The 15,774-nt window shown below is 34.0% G+C and overlaps 1 protein-coding gene across 1 annotated transcript in view; it reads left to right on the top strand.

Annotated features, from left to right (window-relative positions):
• Positions 1–15,774, top strand: part of Mnat1 (MNAT CDK-activating kinase assembly factor 1) — a 116,606-nt gene that overhangs the window by 35,431 nt on the left and 65,401 nt on the right. The window contains exons 4-7 of the mRNA XM_013013890.1: positions 2,383–2,486; positions 6,313–6,453; positions 10,986–11,111; positions 15,105–15,230. Coding sequence (XP_012869344.1) covers positions 2,383–2,486; positions 6,313–6,453; positions 10,986–11,111; positions 15,105–15,230 — 497 coding nt within the window. The remainder of the gene's footprint in view (positions 1–2,382; positions 2,487–6,312; positions 6,454–10,985; positions 11,112–15,104; positions 15,231–15,774) is intronic.

Genomic DNA, 15,774 nt, shown 5'->3' with positions numbered 1-15,774 from the left:
TCTTATGTGGTGCTGAGGAATCGAACCCAGGGCCTCATGCATGCAAGGCAAGTGCTCTACCACCGAGCCACCTGCCCAGCCCCAAAATAAAATTCTTTTATTTCCCCTTTTTTCCTTCCTCTTCCTTCCTATCCTCATCCCCCTTTGCTATGTTAAGCCTAGGTTGGCCTTGGATTCAAGATCCTTCTGCTTCAGCTTCCTGAATGCTGGAATTATAGGTGTTCATCTTCATACCTGTCTTAAAGATTGGTCTTTTGATGGTCATACTTAAAACAGATAACTATGTTGATCCTTCAGTATGACTTTCCAACTCCTATAGGTGTTGGAATATATAATCCAAAAGTATAGGAGCTGTTTAAGGTGGCTGTTAATTTGAAGAAGGAATGAGATGTGAAGAATCTATAGGAACACAAAGGGTAAAGCATTCATCTTGTTGGTAGTACAAGAAGTTGGAGGCAATGACCATTAATCAGAGAATGGTAGAAGGGCTGATGACAGACAGAGATTATGGGGGAAGGTGAAGGAAGTCTGAATTGAATTATGTAAGAGTCTTGATATGGATTCTATTATAAAATGAGGTAGTGAAGACTTTTTCAGGTTTTTAAAAATTATTATCTTTAAGTAGTTGTACAAAGAAGTTTCCATTCTATAAAACAGTATATGAATACAAGGTATCAGACAACATTGTCACTCATTGCTCCTAACCCATCCCTTCTCTCACTTTTTTTAAAAATAGACATGAGTTGATTACATAAATTTCACATATTTCACAGTATTGTGGAATAGTGATACTTAGTTAAATTCACAAACACATTTTAACCTTGATAAGACACTTTGTCATTATCAAGGTCTAGACAGTTTGTGAGTTCTATGAGCTTTGACAATACAAATTATTTCTTCCACACCAGGTGATGTTTACATTTCTTTCCTTTTGCTTAGTTTAGGCTGTTTCCTCTTTCCCTATCATTCCTCCCTTCCTATCGCTGTCTTTGGGTTGCTTAGTTCTTTTTCTTCTATGTCCAGTGCAGCTGATGGGCCCCTTTGTTGTATGCTGTTCCATTTCCCACTTAATTCTGTGTCCTCCTCCTGTTGAAGACAGTATTTTTTGCTGTGAGCTTATAGATGCCAAAGCAGATTTGTATGTTTTGACTTGGAGTATTATAAGAATCTTGTAATTTTTATATATAAATACAATTCAGATACAACTACAATGAGAATTTTACTGAAACTGTATTAGTATCTGAACGTATGTCAGTGTTATGTAGTTTTGGTGACACTTTATCCTTTTTCCAGCTTAAATCTCAACTGTTTCTTATTCCTGCTCTTTTAGATTAGATTACAAGGGAAGTAATTCAAGTTTGAATGTAGTCATGTTGGAGACAATTGGAATGTGAATAAAACGTTTTGTTATAACTGTTTGTTATAAGTTATACAAGTATATTATTTTTAAAATTCTTGGATTACTATTTCTGGATTACAAACTTTTCAGTTTTGATCTGACTGATGTATGAGCTATTAGACTTTTTTTTAACTTAAAAACATTCAGCAATCTTCTATATGTTTCAAAACAGTGGGGACTAGAAAAATCAGATATAATGTGATTATGGCAAGTAGATAGCTAGGTTTTCTGGACTGATCTTGACATTTAGATACAAGTGCAATTGTCTGACAGTGTGTCCTTATATTTGGCTCAGGAAAAAATACAGTTACCATAATGAGATTTAGTGTCTAAAATAGAGAATAGAAAGGATGTAAATAGAAAGAGTGATGGGATGGGAAGGGAAAACAAGGAGGAGGCTACAATGCTTGATAAGAAATGTACTCATTATCTTGCCCATGTAATTGTAACCCCTCTGTACAGTATTTTCACAATAAAAAAAAAAGAGTGAGGGCTGGGGGAATGGCTCAGGTGGGTAGAGTGCTTGCCTAGGAAACTCAAGGCCCTGAGTCTAAATTCTAGTATTGCAAAAAAAGGGGGGAATACAATGAGTATGATGTCACTATGGGCTGAGTGTTGGTGGCTCACATTTGTGATCTGGCTTCTAAAGAAGCTGAGATCTGAGAATCATGGTTCAGAGCCAGCCTGGGTAAGAAAGTCCATGAAACTCTTAACTCCAGTTAACTACCAACAAGCTGAAAGTGGAGCTGTGGCTCATTGGTAGAATGCTAGCTTGAGAAAAAAGCTCAGGGATAGCACCCAAGTCCCAAAACTGGCGTGCCCGTGTGTGTGCGCGTGCGTGTGCGCACGTGCGTGTGTGTGTGCGCACGCGCGCACACACACATACGTGCACGCACACAAAATAGTATGTATAATATTTGATTTTTATTATTTACTCATGATTTCTGTTAAAACTATTTCATGACATTATTTCCTTTCTGCAGTTTTCAACTTGACCAACAATGTGGATTTGGAAAACACAAAAAAGAAAATGGAGATATACCAAAAGGAAAACAAAGATGTCATTCAGAAAAATAAGTTAAAACTGGTTGGTTGTTAAATATTTTCTCCTTTGCATTATATAAGTTAAAACTGATTGGTTGTTAAGTATTTTCTCCTTTTCATTATGATAATTGCTTCTACATGATCCTTTAAAAAGCTCTCTTTCCTTAAAACCAGCTGTATTAACAAGGTTTTTAGCTGAAATTTAGGCCAGAGATACTAATAGGTATTGTATAGGCATGCAGGTGAGGATGAATACATTATTATAACAAAAACAACTTTGACAGAATTATATTAGACTGTGCTGTCCTTAAGGTAGTTGTATGTTACAGTTAATTTTTGTTGTTGTTATTGTGCTGGTTCTGAGGCTTGAACTCCAAGCCTGAGTGCTTTCCTGAGCTTTTTTGCTCAAAGCTAGGTGTGCCTGCCTTTGTTACTGTTGGTTTTGTCTGTATAATTTTTTGTTAAGTTTGCATTTGACTAATAGTAGGCCCCATGGCTGACAGAAAACAAAACAAAAATCAGCTCTCAATTTTTTTTTTTTAAATAACTTGGGTCTCTAGTTTTGGGGGAAACGTAGAGGAAACTAATTTTTTTTTTTTTTGTGGGTCATGGGGCTTGAACTCTGCCTAAGCACTGTCCCTCAGCTCTTCAGCTCAAGACTAGCACTCTACCACTTGAGCTACAGTGCCACTTCCGTTTTTCTGGTGGTTTATTGGAGATAAGAGTCTCACGGACTTTCCTGCCCGGGCTGGCTTTGAACCGTGATCCTCAGATCTCAGCCTCCTGAATAACTAGGATTATAGGCATGAGCCACCGGCGCCCAGCAGGAAACTACTTTTGAGGTTCCTTATCAGAATTTTTTATTAATCATCACTAAACAGATAGTAGGATATTTGGATCATATACCTTGCATTTTCATTTTGTGTTTGGAAGAAGTTTCTTTAGTCATATCTTGCCTGTCAGTCATAAAGCTCTCAAGGAATTAGCACTCCTATTCATATGTAACCTTACTTTCTTAAAAAAGATATCTCATTCCTGAGAATATTAGTATGCAATAAGAATTAGTCTCTTTGCCTACTAGCCTTCTCTGGGTACTTTGAAAGATACTTCAAAATGGTATGCCTTTGCAAATTACTGCATTAGCCCTATTTAATACAATAATAGTGGGTTTTTTTTTCAACTGAGTGTTCTTTCCATCCACAGTTGATGAAAGTAATTTAATTCTAGACTAGTGGTATTATTTAAAAGTAGGAATTTATAATATTTGAGAATGATATAACGATAGGTGATTGAATAAAGTGATACTTTATTTCATACATACTACATTTATTGATCTTTCTGTGTATTGTACTTGTTAGTGATTCTATATGCTTGTTGACAAAGCATATAGCCTTAAGGCCACATATTTTAAGATGTTAGTTTAATTATAACATTGCTTATAGTGAGCCCTGAAGCAGTCTATAAAGCAAAAGCTACCTTAAATGTTGATTTTTTAAAAAATAACCTAAGATAGCCACTTGCCTTTTATTATCTCTATGAAATCTTATTTTTCCAGAAATATTAATGATGTATAAAAGATGGAAAAAAAGGTGATCTCTTGCTTGATTTAGTATATAAAATGACTTGACAGAGAATATTAGTATGGAGTTGTCTACTGAGAAAGGCTTACTTGTTTCATGGAGTTGACATCTGACTTCGGTATGAGTGTGGAAAAACCAAACAAAAATACTTAAATCTTAAAAAAGAATATCAGTTAAGATTAGGTTATTTTTTATTTTATTTTTTTGGGCTTTCATGCATAGCAGAGATTGCTGTGTAAAAATTCCAGCAATTTAGAGAAATAAATCATTTTAGTACATACTTTTTGTATATCTGATAAGCATATAGTACATGAAGATGAAGAAGCAGCTACGTCCAGGTAATTTCACAGTGTGTTGTGAGGACATGGAAAGACTGATGTGCCTTTTAATGAGAGTATAGAAGTATAATCAATTTATTCTGAAAGAATGAAAAAGTGTTCCAAGGAAGAGGATGTATGAGTAGAATAGAGTCTTTTTTTTTTTTTTCTTTTTTGTGCTGGTAACTGAGGCTTGAACTCCCTAGGTTTTTTGTTTTTTTGTTTTTCCCACTTAAGGCTAGTACTCTACCCTTTGAGCTATAGTCCTATTTCCAGCTTCTTGGTAATTAATTGGAGATAAGAGACTTTCCTGTCCAGGCTTGTTTCAAACCATGGTCTTCAGACTTTAGCCATGAGCCACTGATGCCTGGTCAGAATAATCTAGAAGAACTAGTAGAAGTTATTTAATTTAAGAATTTGGGAATGGGTTAGAAAGGCAGCATGAAGATATTTCAGGTGAAATGAATGGAGGAAAGAACACAAAGATATTCATGGAGAGTTCTGAGAGTTGTAATTCTATATTGTGAAAGCTTGTATGTATGAGAGAGAGAAAGAGAAAGGGAGAGAGAGAAATAGACACACAGAGTTTTTATTGGAGAAGTAGAGAGGGCCTAAGTCACTGTGAAAAGCTCTGTTTCTGGTTTTTGGTGGTAAATTGGAGAGAAGACTTTCTTGGCTATGCTGGCTTTGAACTGTGATCCTCAGACCCAGCCTCCCTGTTTGAAGTCTTTAACTCAGTCTTTATATATTTTACAGGGCTTCTGTAAAAAGCTCAAACTAGGTGGCTTATATCAGCAGGAATTTTATCTTCTCAGCATTACATAACTTAGAAGTCTGAATTCAAGATTTCAGCAGGGCCATGCTCTCTCTAAAAGCTCTAGAGGAGGACCCTTCTTTGCTGCTTTTAGCTTCTGTGGTAGCTAGCAATGTTTTCAGATGCATCCCTCTAATCTCTGCCTCTGTCTTGACTTGGTGTCTGTTTATAGTATGGACTTGCTTTAACTTGATTACATCAATAAGGTCCTATTTCCCAAATAAGATCACATTTGTTTGGCGTTTAACATATTTTAGGGGACAGAATCCCACTTAAAACACTAAACCTGTTTTGGCTTGGATATGTATTCTCTAGAAAAGTTTATCACCTATTAATTTTGTCTTTACTATGTACCTGACTATACCTTCTTAACATTTGCAATACTTAATTGCAAGTACATGCACACACAAGAACTACTTATGTATATAACTTTTAGATTTAGTCCTACCAATTCTTCTAGACAATTGGGAGTCTTAGTTCCAATAGTGTCTTTGGTAATAGTGGTGGAAAGTTTTGCAAAATATTGGGAGATGGTTATAAAACTCTAGCAGCTGAATTAAAAAAGGGAATGGAGAGAGGGAGTAGTCAAAGATGACTGAGTTCATGCTGCTTTACTTCTACTGGTTTACTCCTAGTAAAGTAAGAAATACCGGAGAACAGATGCTTAGTTTTGCATATTTTACTACAGTATATGAGCGCAGTTGGGAACTTAGTTTATTGAGGCGTGTGAAATGAAAGAATCCTCTAATGAATTAATTTAACTGTACTAATTATAATTTTAAGTATTGTTCGCATGACTTGAATGGTAGATTGCTTGCTTTGTAAGCATGAAGCCCTGGGTTCAGTTTTGTTATAGATATAACAAATATATAAATAATTCATGTATTCAAAACTCTACTTGTTAAGTGCAGTTATTATAGTTCTGCTTCTGAACTTTGTGTACTTCGTTTAGATATTTGTTTAGGTGTAGGTATCATTCCTTTTAATACTAACATGCTTACATGAAATAAAATAACTTGCTTCCTTTTATGCAAAAGTGCTATATTATTAAAAATAAGTGATTAGGGTGTTTTATTATACTTCCAGTAAGTAGAGTTTGGTATGGATTTCTGCTGATTGCTAAATTTATTCCATGCCATATATAAATTTTTGTTTTAGACTCGGGAACAAGAAGAATTGGAAGAAGCTTTAGAGGTAGAACGACAGGAAAATGAACAAAGAAGACTGTTCATACAGAAAGAGGAACAACTGCAGCAGATTCTCAAAAGGAAGAATAAACAGGCCTTTTTAGATGAACTGGTATGTATTCATGCTAATTATGATGAAGAAATGTTTTCCTTCCTATCATGCTAGTCAATGGCCTTTAAATAGCATTCCCAAACTGTTAATGCTCTTGTTTACTATTAGTTATTTATTGATACTAAAAATGTCTTTTTGAATAAGAAGCCATATCCTCCACAAATAAGTGAGCAAATAATAACCTTTTATGTTTACCATTCTGTGAGTCAGGAATCCAAGTCGTCTGTGGGCTATTTGGACAGGTTACATAGTAGTATTTCCACTATATTTCTTAGTAAGAGCCCACTCAGTTTTAGTCTGAAGGGATATATATCCTACCACTTGGCAGGAATATTATGGTCATTTTTAATCAACATAGTATGTACTTGGAAAAGAAATAATATTTCCCAGAATCTGGCATAATTTAATTCATGTACCCAATCTGTACTTCAGAGCTTAGTGATTGAAATTATGAAAATGACTTTAATTGTAATTTTTCTTATTCATCAATGTACTGATTTATAGCTTGCCAGCTGCTATGAAGGATTTGAAGTGATTTTTTTCCCTAGGATATGGTTGTTTTGTAGACATGGCACTATTTATAGACTTTAAAGAAAGTTCTTGTGTATTCTCTCTCCCTCCTTCCCTCCTCCTCTCTCTTCTGTCTCCCTCCCTGTCCCTTTCCCTTCCTCTTTTTCACTCTCTTTTTTTCTCTTCTTTCTGTCTTCTCCCTCTTCTTTCTTTTCGCTTCCTCCCTCCCTTCTTCTCTTTCTCGCCTCTTCCTCCCTTGTCCTTCCTTTCTTTTCCCATCTCTTCCCCCTCCTCTTTTCCCCTCTCCCTCCTCCCCTTTCTCTGTCCTCTCTTTCCATCCCTCTCTCTTTTCTTTTTGTTACTTTATTTTCATATGAGAAAGACAAATCACTGATCTAGCCAGGATACTTTTAATAGATTGTCTGTGTTTATAAGTTTACTGACTAAAATGTATTGTTTTCAGAGTATTTTTCTCTTGATTAATTTTCTAATAACTACCTCATTTTTCAGTTATTGGTTCTGTGATGAAGTTTATAGTGACTTTGTACCAGTGTTAGAACTGTATTTTATATTTTGTATGAAAAATGTTTCAGTTTAGTGTTTTCTAGTAACTAGTTCCTTAGTTTTGTTAGATAATAGCAATGATAATAACTAAATATTACTATTAGTGAAGTATTTCATAGATTTATACCATATTATTTGATACAACCCCATGTGATTGATATTGAAGATATCACAGACTAGAAAACTTTTTGTCCAAGAGTCTTTGTGTCCTGCCTTTTCATTTCTGTACATATAAATTCATTTCCAGCAGGCATTCCTTTAGTTTTAGTTCTTAGTTCCTTTGTCTTAATTGGTACTCTGTTATTCTAGGATGGGGTAAATGTGTATGTAATTTTCTCATTTGCTTTGCCCCCAAAGCATTTAAGCCAGTTAATCAGGAATAACAAATGGAGGTTACTTAAATGAGAGAGGTGAGAAAGTAAAAACAAGGAAAAGGTGATTACTGAGGCTTACACATAGCATGTTTATCATAAACCCTGTCTACTTTCTATGAGTGGAGAGTGATTCATTTCTAATAATGAGGCAAGTGTATAAAAATAGAATAATAATAGTGAATAGGTGGTGGGCTTGGCTTTAGCAGTTGAATTAATGCACATTGTATTCTATATATTTGAATAGGTTTGGTGTTTGGTGAGAAATTAAAGTTATTAAAGGATGGATTGCTAAATATTAATGATACAATTTTTATATCCTCAGTTCTACAAACAAAATATACTTATTGGGCATAATGCTTCTCTGTATGGCTAACTGAATTAATCCTAAATACACATATTAGGTGAAAGTATACTATTTTTATTTCATCAAATATCAGGTTTTTTTAAGGTTAGCTACTTTGCATGGCAATTATTCTGGCATAATTTTTCGTCCTAAAAAGTACTAAGCTTTGCTGCTTCACTGAGCTGCTATTGGCATGAAGCTCCTTCTAATTCAGTGAGGCATGAAGCAAGAGGTGAAACTGCCAGCGTCCTACACTGTGTATAATCTGGAGTTAATATTGGTTTTTGTGAGTCTCCCTCCCCCCACTTCCTGTTTTCTTCACCTGCAAGTCATTACCGCACATACTTTCCTCACTATTTAGATCATGTAACATGGTGGTTATATAAAGTTTTAGTAATTTACTGTACTCATTAGTACAATTAATTACAACAGATTGGTTTAGAATACCACTGCAGTTTGCCTTTCTGGTTTTCATTTTAAAATTTATTTAAAAAATTTAGTTATATTCATTTTTCATTTTTAGTAATTTTGTTATATATTTTAACATTTTTAGTTCTTATTAACTAATTGACTCATTAAATTTCTTTTATCTTCTTGAACTATTATTTACTCAAGAAATAGTATATTTCTTTTTCTATATATGTTCACTTGTTAGATTATTATAAAAAATAAGACGATAACATTGGCATTTGTAAATATGCCTAGATATTTAAATCCTTGGATTATTCCCTGGAACTAATTTATACAAGTACTACTTGTTGCGTCCTGTTTTTGAGATTGGTCCTTCTGTCAAAAGTCACTCTGAAACCTTTTAAAAAGCATTGACATTAGATTATACTGTATGTGACAGGATTTTAATGTTATGGTCTTAATGTTTATGGCTTAGCATTTGCCATAACATTGGCTTAAAAATCCATTTATTTAATTCTTATTGTAAATTCAGTTTTTTTTAACAGTTTGGAAAAAGATTTTTAATCAGGTCCTGTCTTATTAAATCTTTTTATATTCCTGTTTGAAAATTCTCTTCAGTTTATGTCTTAAATTTTGTATGAGTTAATATTGTTGTCAAACGCAGTAGCTGATTTTTATTAGAAATATTGTTTGCCAGATGGCTTGCTTAAAGTCAGTTAAAATAATCTTTTAAAAGGGTCATTATAAAGCTTTTAATGAGTATTACAGGCAGTCTTATTAAAATTTCTTTAAATATTAAACAGTGTGCCTTTAGGCAATTATTATAGGGTATAGAACCTTTCAAGGTGAAATATAATGCCAAGAAGACTGAAATAACTTGAAAGACTGAATTTGCATGTTCTGTGTTTCCCACAGCATATAGGTTTCACAATTTATCGTGCTCAGTAGATTTTTTTTTTTTTGGTTAAAGTTCATGTTTTATTCTAGCTTAACATTTTCAAAGACTTTCAGGCTCTAAAATTTTGAGTTCTAAAGTATAAGTAGATTTAAAGTAAATTTGTAACAGTATTTAAATTAGTTTTAGATACGTAGGAATTTGTTTTTTATGAAATGTTACTATTTATCAAGACATTTTTAACATTCAGTTCCTTTTAATGTGAATTTGAAATGAGGATTAAAGCAAGCCAGTGTTGCTTATTAGCAACTTTTTCAAAGTGAATACATTATTTTGCTTTATATATAAAGAACTTTTGCTTTTTAGAAAAATTGTCAGTTGTGAATTAGCACCAGAATTTATTGGGAGCCAGTGATTTAGTTTATTAGCCATTATTTTTATTAGTTTATTAGCTATTATTATTAGTTTATTATTCCTTTTACATTTATTTTTTGTTTGTTCATTTGTTTGTTTCTTTCTTGTCAGTCATGGGGCTTGAACTCTGGGCCTGGGCTTTGGCTCTAAGCTCTTCAGCTCAAGACAAGTGCTCTACCACTTGAGCCATAGCGCCACTTCTGATTTTCTGGTAGTTAATTGGAGATAAGAGTCTCACAGACTTTCCTGTCCAGGCTGGCTTTGAACCATGATCCTCAGATGTTAGTCTCCTGAGTAGCTAGGATTATAGGCATGAGCCACTGGCACTGGCTTGATTTAATTTTTAAACATAAGTAAAGGAGAAAATAAATATATGATTGGTTGTATTTACAATAGTTCCTTTGTGCAAAACAGAACAAAGATCATTTCCCAACAGCCCCAGGTGAAATCTAACAGGAAAGAATTTCAAAATGGTCTGAACTCACTAGTAAAGAGAACATGTGTCTTAGATAAACATCTGATCTAAGTTATAGTACTTTTGTCTTTGTACTACTCTTTTTGTGATTAGCTTTTTTTTTTTTTAAATAAATCATGTTGGTGACTAAATGAAATGGGACCCTGTAATATGGTCTTTAATGTGGACTTTATAAAAATACTGTTTGCAGGTTATTTTGATTTATGAGTTTCAACACCCTTATTACGGAATGTTAATTATTTTTGTTAAAAACTTTACATAAAGTATTTAGTTTGACATCAAATAATTATAGAAAAGGCATACTTTTTTTTTCTCCAAATTCTTTGTTGTGATTAAGTGGTTACATAATTTCCCACATTTCACAGTATCGTGGGATAGTGATACTTAAAGTCACAAACACATTCTAACTTTTGTGGGGCAAATTGTCTGTTGTGGTCTATAACATTTATGAGTTCTATGAACTTTGGCAATACATAAGCATACTTTAAGAGACTTGTTACTTCTAATTTTTTCCTTTTTAAGTTTCATCTTGAACTTTCCTTACAGGAGAGTTCTGATCTCCCTGTTGCTCTGCTTTTGGCTCAACATAAAGACAGATCTACCCAACTGGAAATGCAACTTGAAAAACCTAAAACTATGAAACCTGTGACATTTTCCACTGGTATCAAAATGGTAAGCTTTATTCTGATAACTTATTTGAAAAGATACTTTATGAGGATTACACTCTATGATTCCATTGATTTTTACACTGAACTGAAAGATGTATATATTTAAGACCAGTGTCAGTTCTTAGTTAGATGTCTAAAAATATAGTTATATGCAGGAAAGTGAAAAGTAATAATTTTCAAAGTAGACAACACAGTTTTGTTGAGGGTAAATTAGAACCAGTGTCTGGCTGCCCTGTTCTTTTAAAAGTACTGCTATATGCAGTAGGTGGGCAACAAAGTAGGTGGAAACAAAGGTAAGCAGGACCAAAAATAAAAGAAGAGAAAAGGGAGAGAAAAACAGATGGAACCCAGTTTTTCTGCTTATGTGGTGCTGAGGAATCGAACCCAGGGCCTCATGCATGCAAGGCAAGCACTGTACCACTGAGCCACCTTCCAAGCCCCAAGAAACATTGTTTATTTTGGATAGTTTTCTTGTTAAACACATGGAAATACTTTGCATGTTTGAGAATTACCAATTTCTTACATGCTATTTTGGTGAAACAGCAAATTGTTCATGTAATGTAAACACAGATTATATAGGGAACTTTTCACTTCTGGGGTTTTAGTTTTCATAAGATAATTAACAGTTTCTTTCAAATCATACATGTATATATGCACACACACATATACATACATACATTTCTTTTTTTTGAGACAGGGTCTTACTGTGTAGCTCAGGTTGGCCTCAGACTAAGTGATGGGATTACAAGCTACCACATGCCATTCAAATAATATTTGATAATATATTTGAAATATCATAAACTTGAATTTATATTGGATGACATAATAAATGTAGGCAAATGATTTTCATTTCAAATTTTCTTCATCTTATTGAGTTATAGTCTGCTTTAAATTAAGATTGAGGGAAGGGATGGGTAGGAGAGGGTTGAGTGAGAATGTGGAAAGGGGTGATGGAATGACATTGGTCAAGATATATTGTATTCATAAACTGCTTTGTTAGACAACTCCATTATACAATTACTTAAAGATAATAAAATAAAAATGAATGTTAATAGTAGGAATGGACTTTTTAGTATACATTTTAAGTCAATATAGCGAGATATTGTCAACTACCTGTGGACCTACCTTTTTAATAGATCACTAATTACATTAAGAAGGCATCAAGAAAGATCATTTTATAGCATCAAATGTGTTTGCATGTGAACATGGACTATGAATGTTGTTAGCTCAACCTGTCCTTTTTCCTTCTGTGTTCACTGTGTGCAGTGGAAGTCAGTAAGAGTACATATACTTAGAATCTTCATTTATTTTTCCAGTGTACCACAGTGTACTGCCTTGGTCTGCTGAGTTCTGGGATTGTAGGTTTGAATTACTAAGCCTAGTCTCCAGAGTGTCTCTTGAGTTCAATATACAATGTAGGAGACAATAGAAATGAATTTTACACAAGAAGTAATTTTATACCTTTAACCAAATGTTTTATCTTTGGTAGTAACTCTTAAAAAGCCATTTTATATACTTACTTTTTTGAATAAGATTATTGCTATTGATATAGCACTATAAAATACTGGTTTAGTTTTGGAAATTAGATCTATACATGTAATTACTTATTTCTGGTACAAAGCCTTTTATTGAAATGGTAAATGGTGATGCATACTTCTTTTGCTCTTAATAGTTCTAGGAAAGGCCATCTGTAAGCAAGCTGTCTCCCTTTTCCCAGTACTGACTTACACGGACTTATACAAAGAGAAGTTAGGGGATGTAAAAGAATAGTTGAAGACACCATTTATTCTGATGCCTTGAGCAACCCTGGTGTTGTTTCAAACTGCCTCTTTATAGAAGATAACACTGGCAGTGATTAGGGTTTTAGTGTGAGACTGGGCAAGTTCAAATTCTGGCCTCTGTCTATAGGACTTGGACAGAATAACCTTGCCTTATTCATACTTGGAATATTCATTGCAATATGGTATGTATGAAGATGAAGTAATGTAATGAGGTGTTCAGAAAAGAGCTTTTGAATAATCTTAGATGCTGTCGGTTATGAAGATAAACTGTTTCCCAGATTTAACCTATTAGTTCTTCCATAAAGACATAATTAACAATAAAGAAGTAAAAGGAAGGAAATTAGGTGACTAACTCCAAACATAAGATATATCTAAAATCTGGAGGAATCTGGAATCTGCCAGAATTTTAAGTCCTCTACAGAAAAATGGAGAATCATTTGGTGTAAGTTGTAAATAGGCTAATTAGAAATGATTATAGTCTGTTAAAAAGCATTAATTATTTTTTAAATTATTAAAGGATGACTTAAGGGATAATTACACTTTACAAATCATAGTAACATTAAGAGTAAATTTGTTTTTTTGGGGGGTTTCATATTTTATGGGAATTTGATTAGGCAGACATTATTTGTTGAATACATGCAAAAACAAACACTAGTTTACCCATCCATTGTAATTACTGGGAGCAGAAAATAAGAATACAAAGAAGCTTAGAAGAATTCATAGTTACAAAGCAATCTAATGCTTTCTTAATTAAAATGCCTTAGTTAAAGAAGTTGTCTAAGTATACTTTGTGTTACCATGGTGAATGATGTTGGTGCAACGACTTAATGTATCTTTGGTAAGGTTCATTTATCCTAGAAAGTCTCAAGAAGCAGAGAATTTATACCTCTCCCTCTCCCCCGCCCCCTCTCTGCGTGTACTGGGGCTTGAATTTAGTTCTTGCTTAGCTTTTTTCTGCTCAAGGCTGGCACTTTTATCACTTGAGCCACACCTCTACTTCCAGCTTTTGGTGGTTAATGTGAAATAACAGTCTCATGGACTTTCCTGCCTAGGCTGGCTTTGAACCAGGATCCCTAGATCTCAGCTTCTTGAGATTTTCTTGGCTACACTAGCTCTGAAACCAGGATCCTTAGATCTCAGCCTCCTGAGTAGCTTGGATTACAGGTGTGAGCCACTGTCACCTGGCTCCTATGTCCTTTTGTATGACAAATACTGTGGTTTGTATGTATCTCTATAAGAGAGATACCTAATTTTATCTATGTCTGTCTTTTTTTTTTTAATTTTTTTAAAAATTTTTTGGGTCCGGTCATGGGGCCTGAACTCTGGGCCTGGGCTTTGGCTCTAAGCTCTTCAGCTCAAGACAAGTGCTCTACCACTTGAGCCATAGCGCCACTTCTGATTTTCTGGTAGTTAATTGGAGATAAGAGTCTCACAGACTTTCCTGTCCAGGCTGGCTTTGAACCATGATCCTCAGATGTTAGTCTCCTGAGTAGCTAGGATTATAGGCATGAGCCACTGGCACTGGCTTGATTTAATTTTTAAACATAAGTAAAGGAGAAAATAAATATATGATTGGTTGTATTTACAATAGTTCCTTTGTGCAAAACAGAACAAAGATCATTTCCCAACAGCCCCAGGTGAAATCTAACAGGAAAGAATTTCAAAATGGTCTGAACTCACTAGTAAAGAGAACATGTGTCTTAGATAAACATCTGATCTAAGTTATAGTACTTTTGTCTTTGTACTACTCTTTTTGTGATTAGCTTTTTTTTTTTTTAAATAAATCATGTTGGTGACTAAATGAAATGGGACCCTGTAATATGGTCTTTAATGTGGACTTTATAAAAATACTGTTTGCAGGTTATTTTGATTTATGAGTTTCAACACCCTTATTACGGAATGTTAATTATTTTTGTTAAAAACTTTACATAAAGTATTTAGTTTGACATCAAATAATTATAGAAAAGGCATACTTTTTTTTTCTCCAAATTCTTTGTTGTGATTAAGTGGTTACATAATTTCCCACATTTCACAGTATCGTGGGATAGTGATACTTAAAGTCACAAACACATTCTAACTTTTGTGGGGCAAATTGTCTGTTGTGGTCTATAACATTTATGAGTTCTATGAACTTTGGCAATACATAAGCATACTTTAAGAGACTTGTTACTTCTAATTTTTTCCTTTTTAAGTTTCATCTTGAACTTTCCTTACAGGAGAGTTCTGATCTCCCTGTTGCTCTGCTTTTGGCTCAACATAAAGACAGATCTACCCAACTGGAAATGCAACTTGAAAAACCTAAAACTATGAAACCTGTGACATTTTCCACTGGTATCAAAATGGTAAGCTTTATTCTGATAACTTATTTGAAAAGATACTTTATGAGGATTACACTCTATGATTCCATTGATTTTTACACTGAACTGAAAGATGTATATATTTAAGACCAGTGTCAGTTCTTAGTTAGATGTCTAAAAATATAGTTATATGCAGGAAAGTGAAAAGTAATAATTTTCAAAGTAGACAACACAGTTTTGTTGAGGGTAAATTAGAACCAGTGTCTGGCTGCCCTGTTCTTTTAAAAGTACTGCTATATGCAGTAGGTGGGCAACAAAGTAGGTGGAAACAAAGGTAAGCAGGACCAAAAATAAAAGAAGAGAAAAGGGAGAGAAAAACAGATGGAACCCAGTTTTTCTGCTTATGTGGTGCTGAGGAATCGAACCCAGGGCCTCATGCATGCAAGGCAAGCACTGTACCACTGAGCCACCTTCCAAGCCCCAAGAAACATTGTTTATTTTGGATAGTTTTCTTGTTAAACACATGGAAATACTTTGCATGTTTGAGAATTACCAATTTCTTACATGCTATTTTGGTGAAACAGCAAAT

Source organism: Dipodomys ordii, unplaced genomic scaffold (assembly GCF_000151885.1).
Source record: "Dipodomys ordii isolate 6190 unplaced genomic scaffold, Dord_2.0 Scaffold2, whole genome shotgun sequence".
Lineage (NCBI taxonomy): Eukaryota > Metazoa > Chordata > Mammalia > Rodentia > Heteromyidae > Dipodomys > Dipodomys ordii.
This window is presented reverse-complemented; position numbering and strand designations above follow the sequence as displayed.